This window comes from Sorex araneus, chromosome 2 (assembly GCF_027595985.1).
Source record: "Sorex araneus isolate mSorAra2 chromosome 2, mSorAra2.pri, whole genome shotgun sequence".
Lineage (NCBI taxonomy): Eukaryota > Metazoa > Chordata > Mammalia > Eulipotyphla > Soricidae > Sorex > Sorex araneus.
This window is the reverse complement of record NC_073303.1, coordinates 78869559-78896204: the sequence shown is the minus strand read 5'-3', so window position 1 is coordinate 78896204 and position 26646 is coordinate 78869559. Positions and strand designations below refer to the sequence as shown.

The 26646-nt window shown below is 35.0% G+C and overlaps 1 protein-coding gene across 1 annotated transcript in view; it reads left to right on the top strand.

Moving 5' to 3' along the window:
• The window catches only part of C2H8orf34 (chromosome 2 C8orf34 homolog), a 317534-nt gene that overhangs the window by 162174 nt on the left and 128714 nt on the right, over positions 1-26646 (top strand). Inside the window, exon 8 of the mRNA XM_055127065.1 lies at positions 21534-21669. Within this exon, the coding sequence (XP_054983040.1) occupies positions 21534-21669 (136 nt within the window). The remainder of the gene's footprint in view (positions 1-21533; positions 21670-26646) is intronic.

Here is a 26646-nt window from a genome sequence, read left to right as displayed (position 1 = left end):
ATATAAGTGGATCAGCATGGAAAGTATCATGCTAAGTGAAATGAGTCAGAAAGAGAGAGACAGACATAGAAAGATTGCACTTATCTGTGGAATATAGAATAATAGACTATAAGACTAACACCCAAGAATAGTAGAAATAAGTACCAGGAGGTTGTCTCCATGGCTTGGAGGCTGGTCTCTCATTCTGGGCAACTTAGAGAAGGGAAAACCAAGTAAAATGTGGTTGGAGGTCATGTGGGGGAAAGATGATACGGGCCGAATATAGACTAGAGACTGAACACAATGGCCGCTCAGCACCTTTATTGCAAACCACTCTCATGAAATTTCAGTGAGCTTGGTCACTGTGTGGATATGGTTGATCATGCTGAATCCTTTTCAGAACCCGCCTTGCTCACACGGTTGTCCTTCCTCTAGAGAGTTCTGCCAATCCTATTCAGGAATACTCAAGTGAATAACTTGTAGACAATGGACAATAGGCAGATTGGGCAATAGTTGCCGATGTCGTGGATGTCTCCCTTCTTGTACAACAGCACGGTCCTGCTGGTTTTCCATTGGGACAGAACCTTGCATTCAGACAGGTAGTGTGTGAAGAGCCAAGCCAGTGTATTGATGAGTACTGGTGGCAGATTCTTCAGGTGTTTGGGTCTGACCTTTCTGGATCAGGTGCTGTATGTTTCTTTACCAATGAAATGGAGTGTCGGATTTTGGAAGGGAGAACGCTGGGAACGACATATCCATCCTGTGGAATTTGGTATGTGGGCAGGTGGACATGGCTATCAAAGAGATCTGAGTAGAAGTGTAGAAGTTGTGGATAACTTTTTCCATTGCCCTTCTGGAAGACGTGATAGATCCATCAGGACATTGGAGGGCAGTCATCTTGTTCTTATAGTTAGTGAAGGACAGGCGGCGTTGTGAATACTTTATATACATATATACACATATGTATATGCAAACACACATACACACACTACAACTTTTATATCTCAGTCATTGAACTCTTAGCTTGTTTTTGATTTTGCTATTGAAGATGATGCTATAATAAACATGGGAGTTTATATATCCCTTCTAATTCTCAGGTTGGCATTTTTCAGGAAAATATGTAACTGTGATACAATTACGTTATATAGATTATTTATACTTTTATTCATACTGTTTTCTGCAATAAATTTACCAGGTTAAAATTTTTACTTTATTCACAGAGCATAAAAGCAAGGCATATTTATTTCCTTTTTTGCTGCATCCTCTCTTGCACGTTGTTTCTTGTTGTTTGGAAAATAGCCATTTTCACAGATGTGAGGTAATATCTCATTGTTCTTTTAATTAACATTTCCCTAATAATATGAGATGATAAATATGAGCTTAATGGCCATCTGGGTACCTTCTTTGGAGGAGTATCTGTTTAGATTGTGTCCATTTTTTTTTATCATCTTACTGTTTGTTTCTATTTTTTAGTTTTATGAGTTCTTTTTTGAAAAAAATCACCCCTATTTAGAAATATATGTGCAGAAATTTTCTCCCAATTATTAAGATATATTTTTGTTTTGAAGTATTTCTTCTGCTCTACAGAAGACTTTTAGTTGGACATGTCTCCATTTATTTATTTTTGTGTTTATTTTATTTTTCATTGAAGTTTAATCCTCAAATATATCTCAAAGTTTCATGTTTGCTTCTATGTATTTGTGTAGTTGTAAATTTTAGGCCTTATATTCAGGTCTCTAATCCAACTTGAATTAAATTTTTGTATGGTGTTACTCTTCTAGTTTCATTCTATTTCATATACAGTTCCATATGTATGCCAGTGAAAAGTACAAGAAATCAATTATCATAATTAGTATCTTACAGAGTGTCATGTAATTAATTGCATATTTAGTGAAGTTCTTGTATTAACATTTTCAATAAAAATTAGTTTTAATAATAGCATGCAAGAATTGTGTCTTATTCTAATTTCCTACTTTGCAAGTCTGTCCAAAATTATTTAGATAGGGCTGAAGTGATAGCATGGCAGGTAATGCCTTGTACATGGCCGACCTGAATTTGATTTCCCACATCCCATATGGTCTCCCAAGCACTGCCAGGAGTAATTCCTGAGTTCATGAGCCAGGAGTAACCCCTGTGCAACACAGGGTGTGACCCCCCCAACCCAAACAGTATTTGGGTAGATTCTAATATGTCCTGCTCAAAAAGTCACAAATACTATCATAAATAAAATTTTATGGATAAAAAGTAGGCAAAAATATTATAGGGAGAAGTAATATAATGAGTAACTCATATAGTCATCTAACTTTTTAAATTTTAAATGTTTTACTACATTTAAATAATTCCTGTGTCACTTTATGTTGCTATGAATCTGAATTTGTTAAAGTTTAAGAGTTCTGTGATATTAATATCATTAAATAAGTCTATAATCATATGAACTCCTTGAATTTTACCTTTTGATTGTTAATCATTGGGAAAATGTAATGGCAAGAAAATGGTGATTGGATTTTTATTTTTAATGTTGACAAGTGTATACAGAGGAATTCAGGAAATGGAGAGAGAACATGTAATCAAAGATTACATATAAAACCTTTTTAAAGTAAAATATTCCTTTCCCATGGTATTTAATTTCTGGTATTAAAATAGAATTTTACTTGATTTTTAACTATTTGTTTGAAGAATGAAAATTCACTAGAAGTACTAACTGAAGATTTCCTCACATCAATCCTCAAAACACTCTTTACCAGAGAAGTGAAATTTTACATAGAGGCATCTCATGAGATTTTTTTTTCCCTCTAACACACTACACATCTTTAGATATTGTCACCAATATATTTTTAAAAATGAAATCCAATTTTGTGTTTCATATTCTCAATCATTGCATTTTACCAATAGCTAAAGGTATTCCCAGATTGTTCTTAGAGCTTTCTTTATCAAGGAGTGTAAAAAAAAAAGATGAAAGTTTTTTTCTAACTTCATTGATTATTTGTTTTCCTACAATGAATCTTATATACTATAATAAAATATTTGAGAGTGTTTCTTACCATATAATTGCAAATACTAAATAGCAAAGTAAAAGCTGTATAGTTTAACCAAAATTCTAGAGGCTGACAGTTGAAGATCTAGGTTTTTCCTGAGATATCTCACCTTGAACTTTATATGACCATCTTCTGTGTCTTCTTGTCATCTTCCTTCTGCAAATGTCTATGCCAAGTTTCTTCTTGCAAACACATATTGGTATGAAGCCCTCTCTAAGGACCTGTTTTCAATTTTGTTTTAAATATGCTGTCTCCTGAAAGAGTCATATATTGAAGCTTTGGGAATTAAGCCATTGTAGGTAGAACCTTAACATATAAATTTGTGTGCCTGTGTTTATGTATGTTTGTCTGTGTAGGGTACAGAATTCTGTCCAGATCATGCTTTATTCAGTATAAAGTTCGAAAAATAAAGATGTACTGAAAAGTTTAGAATTATTTCTAGTATAGTATAAGTGACGATCCAAATCAGTTTATTGCCAAAATCTGGGTAATCTATATTCTTTCACTTCTTATTTCTTGGCATCAGAGATGTCCTATGAATCATATGTGTTGATTTTTATTATTTTTGGCAAAGCTCATGTCTGACATATAGTCAAAAGAGTATGGTTGAGATATTGAGTATGACTCTAGTGAGAATGAATTGTTGAACAACTTTGAAAATATTTATGATTGTAGAGGCCAGTTTAGTTGCTAATGGCAAAGTGAACTGAACTTCCACATTTAAAAAATGCAGATGATAAGAAACAACAAAGTAGTGTTTGTTAATTTACTTATTTATTCATTTATTCAATAAGATTAGTGATACCCAAATATGTGCTGAACACTGAACACAAGAAAAAAAGCAATAAAAATGTGCTTTCTCTCCAAGATTTTCAGGTTTGAAGGAAAGAAAGATATAAGCAAAATCAACATGCTTTGTGGTAAAGAGATGTATAAAAGTAATTTAGAAAAAAGTGATCTAAATTAAATTAGAGATATAAAGATAGGAAGGAATAAGTGAATAAGTTTAAATTATGCATAGAATTTCTATGTAGAGGTTGGACATTTTGAGGGGCTAGAAAAAAATATTTGCGAAGCTTGGTAAACAATATAAACACAATGTTTAGAAATAGAATGATGCCTAGAAGCAGCTATACAGTAAAGCTATATCGCAATCAATGAGGAGCAAAATTTGAGAAGTCAGAGTATCATATCATAAGGGCACTCCTGTTTCCTGTGTCACTGAAAGTAGTTTGGGTATTTCAGTAGTAAATAAAGTTCTACATAGGATGTAATCCAATGTATAGTCTTCAGTCATCTGACAATAGGTGGAAGATTATAACCTAAGGTGCAGAACAAATAGGAAGAAGAGCTACAGCCTTTTTCAGCAATTCTAGTACTTTAATCCAAGTTTTAAATAGTAACAATGAAGTGAAAGATAAGACTTTAAGAAATATTTGAGCAAAATAGGAGTCAACATGAATTATTGAACTATTTCTTGTTATAAGTTCAGTTGCCCTTTGAATCTATGACGCTAAATTCACTGAATATATATGTGGGAGTTATTGTCATGCATGTGATAGCTGGAACACATAGTAATCAAATTGGTTTTCAAGGAGAGAAAAAAGTAAAAGAGGAAATGAAGCATGTAAATCAGAGAAATCCCAAAATGAGGGCTACCGAAATAAACAGATAAAAAGAAAATCAGAAATTGTCACAGTCACAGAAGCGAAGGATATGAAGCGTTTTAACAAAAGTTATTTCACAATTGGTGTCAAATCAGAAAGGAAGCTGCAAAGCCCCAGAGTTTAAGCCCAATCAACTTTCAACAGATAGAAAAATTAATGATGGGAAATAAAGTGGAGAAAAAGAATTTCCTTGGTATATCTAGATGATTCTTTCAAGAAAAGAGATTAAATTCTCCTTTCCTTATTAATGTCCTTCCTTAGCTTTGATGACTATGGAGTACAAGGAAAAAAGAAACTAGTAAACCATTAGTTGTGATCTCATTAAAAGTTTTATGGAAGCAGAGTTTATAAAAATCAATGACAATATAAGTGGGAAAGTGAAACCGTGTAGATGAAGAACTTAGATATGAAGAATTGGAGCAGAAATCAAGTAAGCAACAGAATCAACTAAATTCTTGGAAATTTGTGCCATTATCATAATTCTTTCAAACACAATTAGGGATTTAAAAAATATGAGAGACTTACATGGATGCAAGTTCTGTGATACCACAGTAATAAGAAAAGAAAGTACATGTAGATATGACTGAAGACCAACTTTGAATGTTAATCTTTAATTTGTTCTTTCAACATATTTTCTAATATTTTATATGTATATGAAATACAAGATTTTGTAATTACAATATATAATGTTTACCTCTTACACAATTTTGCATTTAATAATATTTCTAAGAGTTATTCAAAAATTGTACATGATGGGGAAGGAAGAAGATAGGTAGAGAATAGCAGTCCTTAAAATTAGTTGCTTGATAAGTACCTGGTGCTTTGACAAATAAATTGTTTGGACACTACATGTACCAAGAATTGGCATTGACATTTGTATATAAGCAATGGTCATATTATTTTTGTAGTAATTCTCCCTACTGAGTTATATCTAGAAGTTCTCTGACTAATTCCTAGAGGGTAATCAAATCTATGCTAGTATAGTAAATTTGTACTAAGATCTTATATATATATATATATATATATATGCTATTATAGCCTAATACAGTCACATTTTGTATTTAATTAAGTAAAAATAACTTAGTAAGCTTTATATACTCTTGTTTTAACTTTAGGTATCTTCTAGTCCTTAAAAGCTAAGTTACTACCATGCCAAAGTTATAATCACATTTTGCCTCTTTCTCAATTTTTAACTTAGTAGTAATTATCTAAAACCTTTAACAACAGAAAAAGATGCTTAAGTTAAATGGAACAAAAAGGGCATATTTGTATAAAATATATATTTTCTTATGTATTCCACTGAATGATAAACAAGAACTGATTAGAGGAAATATAGGAGAGTATAAATTTTAAGTTACAGAGTGGAAGGAGAGTATAGGAGTTAAGACCCTGTATCCTGCTAACCCTGGTGTGAATTCCTGACACCACATATGTTCACCCCAGCACTGCTAGGAGTCTCCTAAACACATAGCCAGGAATACCCTGATACTACTGGGTGTGTTCCAGACACCCACACTTCCCCAAAATTTATATTATGCTAAAACTTTAGATAGCTCATTGTCAGTGGCTAATATACACATTTATATATACTAAGATAAAAAATAGAAAATAGAATGCAAAGCTTAGCTAGAGACAGGAAAATGATGAACTCTTTTCAGGAGAAACACTGTTGACCACTGAATTTGTACTAAATATGGTCATTTTCCTTGGAGTGGGAATTGGGGGTGGGGGAAAGAATCCTGTGTAAAGAAAAAAGTATATAAAAAATTAATATTGGAGGCCAGAAACAAATCCTTTTGTTCTGGATAGAAATTCTGGTTGTAGAGATGGTTTAGGAGTGTATAGCAAGAAAACAGAATCTTTACTCAAATGTACACTAGATATAATATACTTGAGTTCTCTGAACTTTATTCTATATTTACAAAGCATAGAAATGTACAACAAAAAGGGACTATGTTAAAAAGAAAGAGAGAGACAGAGAGACAGACAGACAGACAGACAAAGTTTACTGAGAAAGTTCAAGCAGAGGAGATTAAATACCTTTAAAAGATAAATTTATGTTTATTAGTGTTAACATCATTCGTTTAGTTTATTTTTATACTCTCAATTATTCAAAAGTTTGGAGACTCAGATAACTTAGGGAAAGTAGTCTTGTTACATTTTTTTATTTCTCTTACTTGTAGCTAGCTTTGGAGCAACCTGTGTGCTTTGAAGGCTATGAATAAACCAAGCCTTACCTTTTAGAGGGTTGTAGTTATGTTAAGAAATTTTGATCCATAAAGTTGGAAATACATAAATATTTCTCTGGATGTGGAAACACCAATATATTGAAGCTGGATGTGGGAATATATTCATATGTTTTACATGAAAAAGTGCTCTACTTGCAAAAAATCCAGGAGATACAGCCCAGAAGAAATGTTGCCTGAGTTTTTCTCTGAGCATGACTTTAAGCTGTAACTATAGTTCATCTTAAATTATGACATGATGTACTTGGACTATGTGAATTCTTTAGGCAGAGAGGGATAGAGAGAGAGAGAGAGAGAGAGAGAAGAGAGAAAAAGAAACAAAGAACTAGAGTATCCCATGAAAAGCTACAACATGCTGACCCTGTTTTTTGTCAGAATGTATTAATGCAAATCACATATTGAATCAGAGACTCATAAAGTGTGTTCTATTTTTCCTACCCAAGTATTGTTATAATTTTGGTTTAAATTTAAAATGCAGGATCAAATAAAGGCTGTAATCAACACTAGTATACATATGAGGAAATTTAGTTACTATACATCTTTGTAATAATTAGAAATAGATTATATCAAAATATAAGTTACATATTAAAGTATTAAATTACTATTTTAGGTGGGACTCCAACGTACTACAAACTACATGTTTTTTAAAAACTGTAGTCAACTTAGTACATTATGAATTTGGCCAAACATTAAATTATGATAGTTACTTTATATTTGTATTTGCCTTTTGATTTGGGGAAATATTTTAAAGAATAATTTGAAGGACAGGATCTCTTAAAATAAGATTACCTGTAATCTAACTTATTTTCAGGGGGGTTCATCAGGGGTCTTCTGGGGCCTCCATGCCACTCCCAGTTGACAGACTGAGTCAGACGGTTCTATGTGAGGGCCTGAGGATACAGAATTGCTTGATCACTGTGGGACTAAGACCACCGTGAAGGGTGGGGAGGACATCTGGTGCCAGGAACAAACTAAATCAGGTGTAGAGATCAGAGCAATAGTACAGAACGTAGGGCATTTGCCTTACATGTGGGTGACCCAGGTTCAATCCCCAGCAACTCATATGGTCCCTCAACCACTGAACCAGGAGTAATTCCTGAGTGCAGAGCAAGGAATAACTCTTGAGCATTGCCATGTATGACACAAAAGAAAGGAAGGAAGAAAGGAAGAAGGAAAGAAAAAGAAAGAAAGAAAGAAAGAAAGAAAGAAAGAAAGAAAGAAAGAAAGAAAGAAAGAAAGAAAGAAAGAAAGAAAGAAAGAAAGAAAGAGAGAGAGAGAGAGAAAGAAAGGAAAGTGAGAAAGAAAGAAAGAAAGAAAGAAAGAAAGAAAGAAAGAAAGAAAGAAAGAAAGAAAGAAAGAAAGAAAGAAAGAAAGAAAGGAAAGAGAGAAAGAAAGAAAGAAAGAAAGAAAGAAAGAAAGAAAGAAAGAAAGAAAGAAAGAAAGAAAGAAAGAAAGAAAGAAAGAGAAATAAAGGGAGAAAGGGAGAAAGAGAGGATGAGAGAAAGAAAGAAAGAAGGGAGGAAGGAATCAGCTGAACTGGTAAATTCAACTCTGTCCTCTAATCTAGGAAATTTTTATAAGATTGTAATCAAGATATCACACACCCAGGGAATCTTCCTTAGATTTAACTGAGGAAAAATGTGAGCTCAAGCACATAGAACTGTTGACAGGTCACCCAAGCTTCTTGTCACTTGTAGGTCTCTCAAAATGACATTTGTTTAATCACAGTATAAAACACAAAATATTAATACAAAAAGTGTGCTAGCAATATCAAAGTCATAGTCTTTATCATGGTAATGATATCCAATCAATTTGATTTAGCTCAATTGCCTTGTTTGTGTGTGTGTGTGTGTGTGTGTATAGAGGGGGGAATAGGTCATACCAGGCAGTTCTTCCTGCTTTGTGCTCAGGGATCACTCCTAGTGTTTCTGGGAAACTGTCTGAGGCATCAGGAATCACACCAAGGTTGGTCATATGCAAAACAAATGCCCTACATACCCTCTTATTTCTCCAGTCCCCTTGTTTAGTTGATCTTTAGTGAGAGATTTACTGGTGCATATGTCAAAAAGCAGCAATCTTAGAATCATCTCGACAGGTGTGTTCAGCATACTAATCCTTACTTATTTCTTCCTATTATTTTATTGTTTAATATACAATATTCTTAATTAGCAAATAAGTCACAAAAATTACCTGAAAATATGTGCTTTTGATGATATTTCCATATCAATGCAGTAGGGTGATGGGATGACTCATTTGAAGCAATCATAATAACAAAAGATATTTAATAAATGGTCATGGTAGAAAATATTCTCTAAGGAAGATGAGTTTCATGATGGACCTCCTATATCCCTTTTTAAAAATTGACTATGAAATTAAGTAGTGATACAAAGAGAAAGTGAGCTCAATTGAATTCCAAAGGTCTGTAGAAAGTAGAAATAGAAAGAAAACTTGAGAGAATGTGAAAAAAGATGGACATCAGCGTATAAAGCAACCATAGGGAACAAAAGCTGCTGAAAGATTAAAAGTGTTTAAAGGTGAAGTTAATTAAAAATTCAAGATGTTTTAAGGTAATTTGGGAAAATGTTTCTGCATATAGTTCAATTTAACTCTTGTAGTTTTCTGAAATTTCCAATAAAAACTCTATTACTTAGCTCTCATTTGGAGTGAGGGTATGTCATAAGATTCTGAAATGTGTGCTATATTAGATGCAGAGTAGGCCCAGTGATTAAGTCACCTATGTAACAGATCATCAGTCATGTATGAATGTGGTGTTGCTCTCTTATTTGGAAATCATTGGATTGGGCTACATAGAAAATTGTTTAAACCATACTCTCACTTAAATATCAGATCTTATAAGCAGAACTTTACTAGCATTGTTGTTTGGTCTATTCCTTAAATTCCTTTAAAATTTTCCCAGTCTTGGATCAGAGAGTTCGTGCAGCAGGAAGGGCTCTTGCCTTGCACATGGCTGACCCAGGTTTGAACCCTGTCAACACATATGGTCCTCTGAGCCCCACCAGGAGTGATCCTGAGCGCAGAGCCAGGAGTAAGCTCTGAGCACAGGCAGGAATGCCAAATACCCAAACAAAACAAAACAATACAAAAATTCACAGTCTCCAATCAGCACTTTATTTTCTCACACCAACTCGTTTTATCATTCAAGATATCTGCCTGTAATGCAGGCCAAAATGGGCATAAAACAATCCCAAGAATAGTGATAATAAACCTCAGCATACTGGTGTTTGGGGCTAAATAATTCTGTATTGTGCAAGGAATTGCTGACTTTTTTTCCCTACCAAATCCCAATTGCATCCACTTCCTTTCTCTCAGTTATGACAGCAAAAATTGTCTGGATGGTGTCCAATATAACTAGTGGTAAGGGAGGAAGACACTGGCCATATGTAAGAATGACTGCCTTAGGAGGTCATTGTGTAGGTGTTAAAAGAAGCTTAGAATCTAAAGGTACCCAAAAGAGTGATTAAGATATAATATGCATTCAGTACTTGATAATTTTTACTCCAAAACTGAATACTTTGCGACCTTCAGTGCAGGGGGCTTGGGTAACCTCTGACACTGTAAGACACCAACATTAAAACTGGTCAGCACGGCCAGTCATTGGTTGGAGAGAGTGCGGGCCTCCTGAGCACTGTCCACACACATAGTTAACCAGATACAATTATATTGAAATGTAGAAGACAAATAATACTTGATACATAGTAATAATTTATACATAGTAATAATTAGGACTGGAGCAATAGCACAATGGGTAGGGCATTTGCCTTGCATGCAACCTACCCGGGTTCAATTCCTCCGTCCCTCTCAGAGAGCCCGGCAAACTACCAAGAGTATCTTGCCCACACAGCAGAGCCTGGCAAGCGACCCATGGTGTATTCAGTATGTCAAAAAACAGTAACAGGTCTCACAATAGAGTCTCACCAATTACTGGTGCCCGCTCGAGCAAATCAATGAACAAGGGGACAACAGTGCTACAGTAATAATTTATAAAGCACTAAACTAGGAAATAATATGGTGTTTACTATTTGTATGTACAGTGGTTTATATTTGTATGAAATCATTTGGGAGGAAGGGTTGGCAACACCTGGAACAACTCAGGGTTGTCTCCTGGGTCAGTTTGCAGAGGTCACTGCTGGTGATATTTGGATATGCAGTGCTAGGGATGGAAACGAGTCATCCATGAGAAAAGCCACTGTCTTACCTCCTGTACTGGCTTTCTCACCCTAAATAAAATCATGTAGATATCTGTATGATTATATGACTCTCAGCTATAACGTAAGGCCTATCTAGTTTAATTGTTGCTGTTTTCAATTAATATATATGCCTTAGGGAATCCCTTTAGCCTTTTTTTTTTTTTTTTTTGCTTTTTGCTTTTTGGGTCACACTTGGTGATGCACAAGGGTTACTCCTGGCTCTGCACTCAGGAATTACCCCTGGCAGTGCTCAAGGGACCATATGGGGCCCCAGCATATGGGGTGCTGGGAATCGAACCTGGGTCAGCCGCATGCAAGGCAAATGCCCTACCCACTGTGCTATCGTTCCAACCCCTCCCTTCAGACTTTCTGAGTTACTTTATCTTGGATATGTTTTATAAATTGGATATGACAATTTTATCATGGTCTTAGGGTAACTAATTAAATTGTTTATTCATCATCAACTGATTGAGCAACTATTATGTTCCGAGTATAGTATGGGATATGTGAGAAACTCTCTTCACTTCTGGGTACTTATTAATGGAGAATCAAATAATGGACAAATAAATACATAAGTCTTTGCAGGTTATAGCAGTAATGTAGATGTAAGTAAAACATAAAAAGGAAAAGCATGGCAAAGGAGTCTACTAGAATTGTCACAGAAATTTCTCCTCAGAAGATGAGGTTTGAAAAAAATGAGGTGATGTTTAAGAAAATGATGTTTAATCTTGAACGAAGAGAGAGGAACAATAGGATCATATCTAGGGCAATGCAGACGCCTTGCTAGCTGACACAGGAACTGTAGACACCCGAGTACATGAACACTCTTATCTTGGTTAAAGCAAAGAAAGAGGCTAGAATTGCTTTTTGGGAAATATTATTATATTCATCAGTTTACACATTGAAAGATTTATTCTCTTACAAAAACCACTTATAGGAAATTAAGATATATACATATATGTACATTAGGAAATAATATAAAGTTTTTAGGTGATGGCATGCCACATAACAAGGTGTTAAAAATTGTTCTATGGAGGCAATTATCTAAGAAAATAAGACATGGAACAAAGTCTTGTAAAATTTCATTCAAAGTGGCAGTGTTTGGTGACATGAAGTGTAAAAGATGAGAACAGCATGTGAATTCCAAGAAAGCAGCAGAGAATGGAAAGTAAATTTACAATGTGTCAGACAGGACGGCAACATCTTGAGGCATGTGGCTCAAATCTCAGTGATGGGGAAGGTATGTCCTGTGTTGCCTCTCTTCTGTGGCACACCGCAAGGGAGTGAGTAAGCAACCACAGCCCAAATGCAGCAGTGGTAATTTTAAGATGCTGTTAGTGTGATTTTCTTTTGTATTTCCCCCCAAAAATTTAATTTTCAAAAAATTTACCCCAAAAAGATAGCATAAGACAATAAGGCCATCGAGGGGACATGGAAGAAGAGTGCAATGGTATTTATAAAACTTAATGACATTATTTTGATTACCACTTTGGATTTAGAATCTAAAGAAATGTGAAGTGCAAAATTTGCTTGAACAAGATTTGCTTTCTTGCACTTTCTTTCTTTTAAAAAAAATCTTTTTATGTGCAGTTGATTAAAATTTATTTCATTTAGGGTATTATATGATTCATTGAAAACCTTCTTGTCAATAACACAGAGTTCAAAGGAGAATAGTGAAATATAAAGGAAATAAAGTGGAAGTCAGATGATGCAACAATTTACAATGTAAAGTGAAGGGAAAATATTATCCAAGTTTTAGAGGAGCAAAAATAAAGAGAGGTTACAAGATAAACGAAGGGCAAGAAGGGTGGAGGGAGAAGTTGTTAATAATCCAGGAATTACTGAATTTGAAATCCAAGAAAAAAAGTAAACAGTGTTTTTCTTTCTGGGTTTGATCACTAATATCACATCAATTTAATTTTCTGTATTTGTATGTTGTCACTGTCACTGTCATCCCATTGCTCGTTGATTTGTTCGATTGGGCACCAGTAACGTCTCTCGATTGTGAGACTTATTTGTTACTGTTTTTGGCAATCCAATACGCTACGGGTAGCTTGCCAGGCTCTGCCTTTCGGACGCGATACTCTCGGTAGCTTGCCGGGCTCTACGAGAGGGGTGGAGAAATCGAGCAATGGTCGGCCATGTGAAAGGCAAACGCCCTACCACTTTGTTATTGCTCCAACCCGTTGTATATAAAGTAATTTAACTGCAGGACAAGTCTACTTTACTGAAGACTGGTTTAAAGCAGTGATTTAGGAATTTTGACTGTTACCATTGATACTGGACTGGAGCGATAGCACAGTGGGTAGGGCGTTTGCCTTGCACACAGCTGACCCGGGTTCGATTACTCTATCCCTCTTGGAGAGCCCAACAAGCTACCGAGAGTATCCTGCCCTCATGGCAGAGCCTGGCAAGCTACCTGTAGAATATTCAATATGTCAAAAACGGTAACAACAAGTCTCACAATGGAGACGTTACCAGTGCCCACTTGAGCAAATCAATGAACAATGGGACGACAGTGCTACCATGCTGTGCTACCACTGGTACTATAGCAATTAGTCTAACAATTTATCATACTGACTCTGAAGGCATATCTTGAGTTAGCAAGTTAGGTGATTACCAAAGAAACATTCATCAAAATGCACCCAGCTAATAATTATAGGCTGTATCAAAGCTCAGCTATGGTATTAGTATAAATATTTTATGGTCAAAGTTTTTCAGCAGTCAATTAATACATAATACATAAGAACCATAAGCATTTTAAGTAGATTTAATTGAGGAATTAAAATAATCAGTTTAAGAACTTTGTGTTATGTATGTGACTGAAATAATGCTTACTAAAACATAATGGTATCTGCTAGGGCTAGCAATCATTTCTTAACTATTGGCATAAGAAGTGTTTTATCAGTATTGAGAATAATAATTATATGAGTGCTTTATCTATTCAGACACAAACCCCAGTGAGATTGAAATGGAATAAATGCTGCACTAAAGAGTGGTTGAAATGATAGGCTTGGGAAGGGGAGCAGACAAGGGCCCTGCATGCAGGCAACACCTGAGCACTTTTAGGACTGATCTCTGAGCACAGAGCCAGGAGTAAGCCTTGAGTACTACTATCTGTAGGCTGCTAAACAAAAACAAACAAAAAACATGATACGATTTTGCAAAAATTTACAGAGCTTTTATATTTGAAAAAAAAAGAACTTTTACTTATTTCTACAAAATTTTATAATTAACCTTATCCCAGTCATCTAAGTTAACTAGCCTTTCTTCGTAACTATATAGATTCAATCCTTGCTTATTCTTGTATGTGCTTTGAACATTTTGCCTGCTTTTTCTTACTTTCTGCTTTCCAGATGTATTTCTAAAGAACTCCTAAATTCTCTGCTGATCTATGACCTCTTTCTACTGCCTCTCACATCTGGTTACTCCTCCTTTTGACCATGCCTCTAGATTTCTATATTGGGCACAATGTGCCCTCCCTTCAGTTAGGCTGTAAGACTGTAAACGGACTTGCCATTATACAGGTCAATATATTTATTTGACTACCTGATATGAGTCCATATTGCCTGGAATTTCAGGGTGTATTTTATGAAAGAAAATGATCTTTAACTTCTGTCAGACTCTCAGGGAATGACAAAGTTTCAGGAAAATGCCTTTTTTTTGTCTGACATACAAACTACAATCTCTTGAGTTTGTGGTGGGTGAAAGTTAAGGAAAATAAAGATTTACTTTGATGCCAGACTTTGGGTAGTGTTTGGATTTAAATTTGCTAGAAGCTCTAGTATTTTCTTGTAGATTGAAAGGAGAAACCACTCCCAGATGTCTTAACTTTTCGGCCTAGCAGAAAAACCTTTACAATTTATATAATGATAGGCTAAGTTAGCACAAGTCTTGTGATTCATTTGTGATCTAAGTGGACAAATTCCAGTCCATAAATTTTTACAAATGTTTAAGGTAATCATGTGCTTGACTGTTGATGGTCAAAGTAATTAAAGAGAAGCTGGTCTCTAAAATGAGTATTTCAGGAAGTTTGTTGTGCCAGATAGAAGATATACAATACCTATAGATTTAAATTTACATAAACATTTCCCACAAACTACTTGTCTGATCACTTTCTTTGCTTATGTATTGTCTGTGGTCTACCAGAAAAGTAAATATTCTGTAGCATTTTCTCATGTCATTAAAAAGGAACCCAGGATCGAATAAAAATTCCACAAAATTTTTTCAAGTGCAATTCTAATTTAAGATTTTTAAATTAGTCTTGCCCTAAAAAAGAACTACAGCTTATTGTTTCTGATATCTTCCCTTTTGCTCTCACTGATTGTTCTACTCTGATGTACTGAAATTGAATGCTCAACTCACACTTGATATGTGATTGTAGAAAGTGAGAACCAGAAGTGTGGCTTTAATATCCTTCTCCATTTCTATAAGAATTTGTCCTAGCAAAGTGAATTATATTTTGCGTTCCTTTCTCTCTTTTCTTCTTTTAAGGAAACATAGCTGTCTCATATAACAAAAATATCTTCATAAATATTTTACTTAAACATGTCTAATTTCATATGTGTTTTCTTAACATTTGTTTTATGTTTAATAATTCACTCAGAATATATAACATCTGCTTAAAATACTTGACTAAATCGGTTCTATCGACGTAAATCAGCAAACCAATCACAGTGCAGGAGAAAACTGCCATATAATTCTTATGTAACCCATCACAGGATCACTGTTAAGGGACTTATGTTTGGAAAGCTTTTAATTTTTGTTACAAAGTTCCTAGAAACAGATGTGAAAATTCACTCATATCCCACATTGTCTAGTTGGAGCAGCTGTAAATTATTTAATGGATTACACTCGAATGAAATGAAAGTCCGGGGATTATTTCATCTAAGCAGCTGTTATTTCCTTAAATTAAATCAAAACAATGTTTTGCTTGATTAATCTTTGGTTCTTTTCCATGGTATAAAGATAAAGTGCTCACATGTCTTTGGTCATACATTAGTTTGTTTTTTCAAAGTGTCCCTATGATTCAAAATATGTGCCATAATTTTATATAGACTATCTTTAAAAAAAATTACTACTTTGGGTTTTCTATTGTGAAAAAATAATAATTCTTTTAAAATGTAATAAACTCTCAGATAATACACACATTTCAAAGCTAGACATGAAAAGTGTCATTGTTTGATTTGAACTATGGAGCTCATAATTTCATTAGCTTTTTTACAGCATATAGTCCATTGCTTTGTTCTACACTTTTTCCCTCACTCTGTAATTGACTTAGTATTTCAAATGGTATATATGTGGATATCTTGAAGATAACTCTATGTTATATGCCACATTGAAAGTAGTACATCTTCCTGTATTCCCTGAAAAAAAAATACTTGGTAATACCGGAAGTGGAAGATCTGTTAGTATTTCACATTCTATTGTGAATAAAAGCTGTTGAAACTTCCTCACAGATTACCTTTTAATCACTTCCTTTGTTTATTTATTGTCTCCTGTCAAGGAAAGTAAATATTCTATAACACAGTCTCTCATGCCCTTAAAAAGGGAAGCCGGCATACTATTAAAATTCAGCAACTTTTTTTTCAAATGCGTTTTCCCAGATTATTATTTTTCTCTTCTGACTGTTCTCTTACACCAGAGTCTTTGAAGCTATTACTGATATAAATTTGTCTCTTCCTATTTCCAGTTATTACTTTCCTAAATTCCTATAGGCAAGTTCATCAAATATATTCTTTCAAAAGTTTTCCAAAAGCTTATTTGACATAAAGATCAAGTTGTCAAATAATAACTTAAGTTTATTAAATAATATAAAATGCTGTCATTGAGAATGATGTCTATTGCTTTAAGTAAAGTCTGATAAGATCTCCGTGCTATAGTTTGAGAAAAAGAAAACCAAGACTTATAGGCAACAAGTATGAATTACTGCTATACTTCTAAGATAGTAAGATCATGGTAGTAAATAAAAAGATTATCTTAGGATCTGAAGAGATAGTTCAAGGGTTAAGAAACTTGATTTGCATGCAGTTGGCTGGGTTTGATCTCTGTATCAATGGTCCTGTGAGAATCACCAGGAGTAATTCCTGAGTGCCTGAGTCATTTCTGAGCACAGAATCAGAAGTAAGCCTAAGCACAACTGGGTGTGGCCCCAGCCCCAAAAGATAAAAACAACAAAAACAAACAAAAATTTTAAAAACTGTCTTAATAACAGAAAATTAAGACTTAAAGAAATGAATAATTAAAATCAAATGTGTGTCTGTAAATGTAAATATATGTTTGTTTTTAATTATGTTGTGCTTATGTTTGCCTATGTAAGTAGATATTATATTTGCTACAGCATGGATACAAATAGAGGATGTCATGTTATATAAAATAAGTCAAAGTGAAAAACAAATGCTGGATGATTTTGCTCATAGGTGATATAAAAAGAAACACACAAGGGAAATAGGAAATGTTAATTGAAAACAAGTCATCAGAATCTGATGATAGAACTGAGGTTACCAAGAAAGTGAAGGATGTCAATAATAATAAAAAACTAATACATATATTAAAAAAATTAATAAGAAAATTATCTTTAATAACATTTTTATTTAATTCAGTATGTCTAAAATGTTATAATTTTAATAAGAATTAACTTTATACTAGATCTCAATTTGGACCAGTCATGTGAGTGCTTCATAGAATTATGTGACCAATGAATAATTAATTGATAATATAGTTCTGGGATGTTTTGGTTGTGTTCATTCTATTAAATATATTCTTGAGATTTTGCTATATAATTATATATTCTTAAAAAAGCAGGTACTTTTATAAATACTTTACCCATGAACAAAATGAGAATTGAGTTTACAGTTATAGGTCATGCATTTATTAAATTGTTTCTTAACGTATTAGTTAAACATCTTCATTTTTTATTAAGAATATTTGGGCTGGGAGATAACTAATAGGAATTTCATTTCTGATACCCAATGACCCCCTAGTTTACTGAAGGTTTTGTTCCAGAGGCCCCTAGTCTTTATAGCTCTAGCAGTGAAACTTTGGGTCTGCACAGCAAGGTTAAATATTAGTGGGAGTGACTCCTGACTTCTGAACTCTGCTTGGAAGCCGAATACCTAATAAAAGAAAATTAAAAAATAATAAAAAAGTACAGACTGTCTTGACAAGGCCTACTCAAGTTCAACTTTTGGCATAATATATAGTCTCTGAACACCACCAGCAGTGATCCCTGAGCACCGCCAGGTATGATCCCCAAACAAAATAAAACAGTAAAAGAATAATGTAGGACCAGAGGTATGCTCAAGACATAGAGCAACAGAGCTTCCTGTGTAAGGACCTGACTTCAGTCCCAACAAGGATCTCTGGAATTGATGCTGACACCCCCACACACACCAGTCTGGTCTGGACCTCAGAACCAACAGCAATAGCAAAAGACTATTTTATAGATGATGGCTTTATTAATGATTTAAACAATTGCTTATTTCTATAGAAGATAAAGTTTTTTATCAATTTATAACTTTACCTACCTTCATCATAAGAGAATAAACTCTACTATGTCTCTGTACACCTTAGGTTATCATCACATGGCTATGTAACATTCACAAAGATGCACTTTAATTTTTCTCTGATTTTCCCTGTTCTTCTGTCCCCTCAAAAAAGTCCTCAGCACTAAAACTTCATGTGACAAATATTCTTTTCATCACTTGTCACCTACTTTAATTTCCTAATAATACCATTACATACATTTAAGATTCAGTGAGAAAATTGAGACTATTGAATATAATAAAATAGAATAGTACCAACTTACAATACCAACAAATAGCAGGGTTTATTTTTTTAAACTGCCCTCCCATTTTTTATAACATCAAATGCGTTTATTGTGGTTTTGTTCTGTGATTAGGTGATTATATTACACTAGAATAATCTACTTTATGTAATTTTTTAATAGGGGCCTTACCAACACTGATTGCAGACCTGGGTTTGCGTCACACACGGTGTGGTGCTACTGGGGCCCTGCAAGGCGGTCCTGATGATATTTAGGGCTACTGGGCTACAGCAATAGTGCTAGGAGGCCATGTCTTCATGAATCAAGCTCAGGACCTCACATAGTGTTTACTCTGCCTCTTTGATCTACTCTTGATTCAACCTTTCTAGCTGGACACTAACACTCATTTGATTATTTGATTTCAAAGAATAAAAATTGAGCAAGTATGTTATTTTTTAAAGTTACCCTTAGGTAATTATTACAAAATCTTTCCCAACCATTGTTCTTTTACATGAGGTTTTGTGGTTAAAAAAAAAAAGGTATTCCCAATTGCTTCAAATATTTTTCTAATCACCAAATTTCTCCTCAAAAGGGGGCTGGAGTGACAGCACATTGGGTAGGGTATTTGCCTTGCACGTGACCAATCCGGGTTCGATTCCCAGCATCCCATATGGTCCTCCAAGCACTGCCAGGAGTAATTCCTGAGTGCATAAGCCAGGATTAACCTCTGAGCATCACTGGGTATGACCCAAAAATCGAGAAAAATTAATTTCTCCTGAAAAGTACTGGGTTTGTATCAAGTTACCACCAACAATAGAGTATCTCTTTTTTTTTTTAAGCACTGCGCTAGATATTGTAAGTATTACATTGAAGAATATTCTGAAAAAGAAAAGTATCAAGGTAAAAAGAAAGGAATGAAAGTGACCCAGAGAAGAAATATAGGAACTTCAATAAATACCTAGGGTATGACTATTCATATATATATGCATATATATTTTTTAAGTTCAGATCTCAGTATTTCAGTATGCTAAATTATACTCTAGCAGAGTTTTTATTGATGACTCAGCCAATAAAAGAAATTTACACTCTAATTTATTGAAGGGAATCCACATTATCAGAGTACAAGTACACAATTCAATTGGCAGTAAAAGAGAAAAGCATAGAAATCAATAACACAAAGTTTGGGAGACCAGTGGGAAAGCCATAGCACATAGGTCCAGTTCAATTTCCTTAAAGACTTCAGCAGCTAGTGTTAGTTACTTTCTCGGACCTGTGCCATCACCAAAATCTGGAGAAAGTGTCACAGGTCTATATGCATGAAATCCAATAGTTTGGCCTAATTCATCCTGAATCAACTAAATTAATTTAGTTCTTGTATTTTTATTGACTTTAAAGGTGAATTTTCAGGGGCATTTGATAGTTTAAATTTGAGTTTGTTCTCTTGGAATAAATAGTAAGGCTTTTTTTTTTTAATCTTCCCTGGCCTCTCAAAAGCTTCTGTTTAACCAAAGTCCTGGTAGGCTAAGTGGAGGTTTGTTTGTTTGTTTGTTTGTTTGGGGGTCACATCCAGTGATGCTCAGGGGTTACTCCTGGCTCTGCAGTCAGGAACTACCTCTGGTGCTGGGAATTGCATCGTGCAAGGCAAACACCCTACCAGCTGTGCTATCTCCAGTCCCTACGTGGAAGTCTTATCTATAGCATTGTCACTTTAGCTATAGCGATTTCTTCCATTCCTCCCCATTATTAAGTGTTATTAAAATGTCAGTACATATACTGTAGCACTGTAGCACTGTTGTCCCATTGTTCATCCATTTGCTTGAGTGGTCACCAGTAACATCTCCATTGTGAGACTCGTTGTTCATGTTTTTGGCATATCGAATATGCCACGGATAGCTTGCCAGGCTCTGCCTTGCTGGAGGGATACTCTTGGTAGCGTGCCAGGTTCTTCGAGGGGGACAGAGGAATCCAACCTGGGTCTGCTATGTGCAAGGAAAACTCCCTAACCTCTGTGCTATTGCTCCTGTACATATACATTACATATTATTGTTCCCATGGGTAAAATGAGAAGGAAAGCTGAGAATGAAAAAGTGAAAAAGCGTTAAATATATTTTTCTATGAAGTTATTGATGGCAAAGCTGAAAACAGGCTACTTAGAAACTAAAAATTATAAATAATTTAGGTGCACATTTATCCTTTTCTGACTGGTTGTTTCTCAGTTGAAAACAAAGGCAAAAATTAGAAGCTAGTAGACATTGATCAAGTTCTGCCTGTGCTGAGGTTTGTGGTTCAGCCTCCCCCATATGAGAGCAGAAGTGGTAGAGTCTAGTTCCATGTAGTCTGTGATCTGCTTATTGTTCAAAGAGATCAAAAATCTCACCATTTTGTTCCTGTGAATCTTCTCATAATTCACTTCTAATTAGATCTAGACATTCATTGAGTGATAATTGATGTTTGAGGTAAGATTTTTGCAAAGAAGAATCCAATATGCTACACACACACACACACACACACACACACACACACACACACACACACGTTAAAACTCTTGGCAGATACCTGAAAACATGATCTTTTCTTCTTAAATCTATTGGAGTTAATGTTTTTTCTCTCTCCAATTGTTTATGTTGTTACAGAAGATCTTGATGATTTAAGAATGGAGGGAGTAACTACTCTGGTATCTTCTGGGAGCAAATTTAACCAAGGTCGTGCTACTTACCCTGCCGAACCTCAGGCCAAGGTCACACTGAACATCTGTTCAAGGTGTGCCAGGTAAAAAAAAATCATTGGTAAAGTTTGTATGGACTTAGTCTTGATTTTCAACATCCGAGATTTTGATGCAAACTCTGTGTTAAGAATATCTTTTCCTTCTAGTTATTGTTTGTGCTTATATTAGCACAGGAGTCAGTCCTGCAATTTATTCTTATGTCCATTCACACTCAACGCCTCAATTAATCAAAGAATTTAGATTGTCTTCACAGTTTGAGAGAGTTTTAATTCTGTCTCTGAATTTCATTTGCTGTTTGCATTTCTGTTCCCATTCAAGGGAAGACTCAGGAGTTCTAAAAATTCAAATCTACTTTCACTGCACCTGTATAAAGGATGAGTTTGCCCAGGTATAATTTAAGATCTGATATTATTGGCTTCTTAACCTGCCCTGATCCTGCTCACCTCCTGGAAAAAAATTTAATTGGTTTGATGCTTTTCAATTTTGGCAGCTGGAAGCAATCTTTGCATATACTGTATGAGGCCAAAGAAGTAGTTTAAATTACTGCCAAATCAGCTCCAGTGCTAGTCTAGCAGAAACTCACTAAAGAGTAGAATACTGTCTTTTGTACAAACTAAATCTCATTTGCAAAGAGGCTTTTAAGCTTGTTTAAATGTTAAAAAAAGCCTTCTAACCCTTATGTAAATGGTGCAGATTAGCAAGAACAATGCACTGACTGAGCAGTTTTATCTTCTTTTTTGGTGTGTGTCTAGCAGTTCTATTGTACCATTTGAGAGGGGATTAGTAGCTTGGAAAAAAGATGGGGAAACTAGGAAAATCAAATCAGATTTTTGTTTTGTTTTGCTTCTTTTATTTTTGTACTTAGGGATTTTAAGTTTAATTATCATGGTTTTAGAAAAATAGTAATAAAACCCTTTATAAAGTTGGATTATTTTGTCTGAGGCCATTCAGAGAAATGCCACCACATAGTGAAAACACCAATGGAAACATTGCTTTAGACAAACAATATCTAGATGATTGACCTTTTGGTTAGTGTTGTAAAGAAAAGTTCTATGTTCATATGATGATATTCAGTCATTCTGGTATCTATGAAAGAAATAATAAACCTTTAATATATATTATATGTTTACAGTTCATTGGAGAGGGGCTTTGTTTGGCCCTTCATGTCTTATGTAGAAAATTGGGATGAGAAACATTCTTCAATTAGGAAGCATTCTTCAAAGGGGAAACAGTAAAAAACATTGTTTTACTTAACTATTGAGGATCTTAATTGGAAAATTACCTAACACATAAAGACCCCTAAATTACTTTCCATTCAGCATCTCAATAATAGATTAAAAATTACAAACCAACTGCCTTCAAGTTGAGACTTTAGTTAAATATATCAGTGACATAAAATTAAATAATAGATTATCTTTATTGTATTTTCAATATGTACCACATATTTCTTAGCACATTAATTCTAAGTACTAAACTCATTAATTCTCAAAGTTTTCTAAAAATCAATTGACATTATTTTCTTCACTTTATTGATAAGAAAACTGAGGCATTAGTTAGTTAAATAATGTTTAAATAACAAGTTACCAGGTGGCAAAAGACAGTTTTTGTTTATTTTGATAGAAGTAACACAAGACTGTATATAGCTTACGGATACTGTGTCAAACCTCTTAAAAAATATACATTACCACACGATGCATAATCACCAGAGTTCCAATGTTACCCAGATTTTGTGTTTTGCTTATTAGTGAGTACCAGGCAAATAGAGACTTAGCTTAGTTAAATAAAGAAAAAATATATATATATTTGTGATAAGTGATGCGGACATGGAAACTTGTGTTTTAAGGGACTGCCTCCCAGGGTAGCATTTATAGGAATTTCTGGAGGAGTTTTGCAAAAACACGGCTTGCTGATTGGGTTTGACTCTCATTTCCCTTGATTGTACATGTATTGACTTTTGTTTCTGTATCTGCGTTAAGTTGTAAGAGATACAGTTTATGTCTGGAAAATGGCATAAAACTCCTCTAGAAAGCTTAGTGTGAAGTTACTTGCTCGTCATTCTGGGGACTTGTGAACCATCTCTAACCATTCTTTTAAGGCAACTAATGACAAGCAGTTGTTTCTCTGGAAAAGTTCCTGGGACAGGAGAGAACCTCTACAATAAATCAAGGCACATTTATATATTCTTGCTGACATCTACTAAGTTAGGTTTGGGGAATCAATCACTATAAAACCCAGATGGCTATCTACTTCTGGGCTCCATTTTTACTTCTCTAGTTCCCTCAGGCATCGTTTTATTGGACACCAGCATCCCTGGTCACAATCCATTGAAATCACTCTGCCCCTTCAACCTGTCCCTTTCCCGAGGCAAGGGCTTGTTTCCTTTGGCTTTGCTTTGACCTTACTTTGTTTTGTTCATATCCCACACATGAATAAGATTATTCATTATTTGTCTTTCTCCTTCTGATTTATTTTTGCTTCACTTGACCCCCTTTCAATTCCATCTGTGCTGTTGCAAATTGAAAGATTCTTATCTTTTCTTGTTGCTGAGTAGTATTCCGTTGTGCATGTAGACCAAATTTTTATCCACTCATCTGTTGCTGGGCCCTGGGTTGTTTCCAGGTCTTGGTTATTGTAAAGAGTTTAATAGTGCTGTACTGAGCAGAGTGTGAATATATATCTTTCCAAATTAGCATTTTTCTCCTTCATTTTCCCTGCATAGATACTAAGGATTGGAATTGCGAGGCCAAAGAGTAGTTTTATTTTAAATATTTTGTTTACATAGAAGCCAGGCCAATTTACATTTCCACCAACAATTATTAGGATTCCATACCCTCTCCAGGTCGTGGGCTGGGATACAGCCCATTCTCACTGGTGTGAGGTGATATCTCACTGCTGAAGTATGGATGGCAGTGGGGGTAATTGATGTATATTTTCTTGATAATTAATGATATGAGCAGTTTTTGTGTACTCTCTGTTTTCTCTCACTTCTGTCCTGCATTTTTTTGGATGAAGCTGCTTTTGTTCTTGTTGTATTTCATTGAATTTTGAGAATTATTTATATATCTTGAATATTTGTAAGATGCATTGTATACGGATATTTTTTTTTCATTTTTAGTAGGACAGATTTTTTTTTAATGATGTTTCTTTGTGTCGTGTTTTATAGTTTATGTAAAATCAGTAGCTAAAATTTCTTTCCTTTCTTCCTTGGGCCTTGTGGTCAGTACCCAAGGCTTCCTTCTGGCTCTGTGCTCAGTAACCACTTTTGACAGTGCTCAGGGGGGACCAGTCAGGAGATTGAACCCAGGCCAGCTGCAAACAAAACAAACAATCCACCCAGTGCACTATCTTTCAGTCTCACCATTTGTTAGTTTTTGGTTAGATTCTTTTGCCTTTCGAATAGTCTCCAAAATGACACTGAAACGCTATCATGAAGTGTTTTGACTATGTATTATTTAGTGATTTTTTTTTGGGGGGGCATACCCAGTCATCTTAGGGCTTACTCTTTGTTCTACATTCAGGGATATCTCCTGGTGGTGTTTAGCTGACCATATTGGGTGCCAGAGATTGAATTCAGGTCAGTCACATGCAAGGCAAGCACCCTACCTGCTGCTGTAGATCACTCGACCCCTACTCAGTGTATTCTTATCATTTCAGTTCCAAGCAGTGCTCAGGGGGCCATTTCCTGTGATACTCAGCCAACTAACGAGCTGGACAGGACATTACAATGCTGCAAAGCTGCTCAGACCCAGAGCCACTGTACCATGTTGCGGACCACGAGGCCCATCCCTACATCACACTCAGTGCTGGTGTGGGACTATTACTAGGGATCCAACAGGGTCTGTGAGCATGTAATATATGTGCCACCAAGCCCTATGCTATCTCCCACCTTTTTCTAATCCATCTGGAGGTTAACTTTGGGATATAATGTGAGGTTAAGAATCCGGTCTGTACAGTCTCTCCCTGATCAAGGTCATTATTCTGGAGTCTCAATTTTTGTCTTCCAAAACTATTTACTCTACAAAAAGGCTCATTGTCTGAAACAAATGCCGCCAGTGTAACTGCTTACAGAATACGTAGAATGGTGAGAGCCTCATAGAAAATCATCTTTCAAGACATGGACTACCTTTCTGATCTATTGAAATGTTGTTATTGTTTTTATAACTAATTTTCAAACATTAAGTTTCACTGCTGAATTTCCTCTCATAATTTCAAATAAGGTCTTTAAAATGAAGATTTTTCTCTTTAACTCTTTTTTTTTTGATTTTGGAGTTATCACACTTAGAGGTGATCATGGTTTCCTCCTGACTCAGAGATCACTATGGGTTCCTGGTGGTGCTGGGGACCATGTGCAGTATGGGGGATTGACCCCAGTCAGTTGAGTGCAAAACAATTGCCTTATATATTCTACTATCTTCTGCCTGAGAATTATCTTTGTAAATCTGGGACTGCATAAATGACCTAAAACAGTAGTCACTAATTGAGGGCTTGAGGCAGAATTCAGGCATTTAGCATACACATCCACATACAAATATATATTTTAAAGTACTAGTTTATTCATAAACAATTGTACATAAAAGTTAGAATTTCTGTGAATCCTTCAAAATACATATAGTGGATGATATGGAGCCCACCTTTTCAATGATTGCCCAGTAGCTTCAATGGAGAGTGAGTGACAGACTAATGTTCAGAGTTTTTGACTACTGGTGATCAAATTCATGTAGGAACTGTAGTCTACTCTTTAAATGTCATTTGCCTCTCTTTTTCACTGATAAACTTATGAGGTCTTCCAGAAGCCAGTTTATTTGGCATAGATGTTTGCTTAGTGACTTAAAGCACTTACCTGGTAAAGAGACATGTTTAAATTCCAGTACCAGCCATACATATCAATTCTCTGGAGAGGACAGGAGGAGAAAAAAGTAGTGAGTTTGTATATTTTAGGTCTAGAACATCATTGCTTTTATCCAGCTGCAGACATTTAGCTGAAGGCACAAAGCCTTTCTCATTCAGAAACTAATTAAATA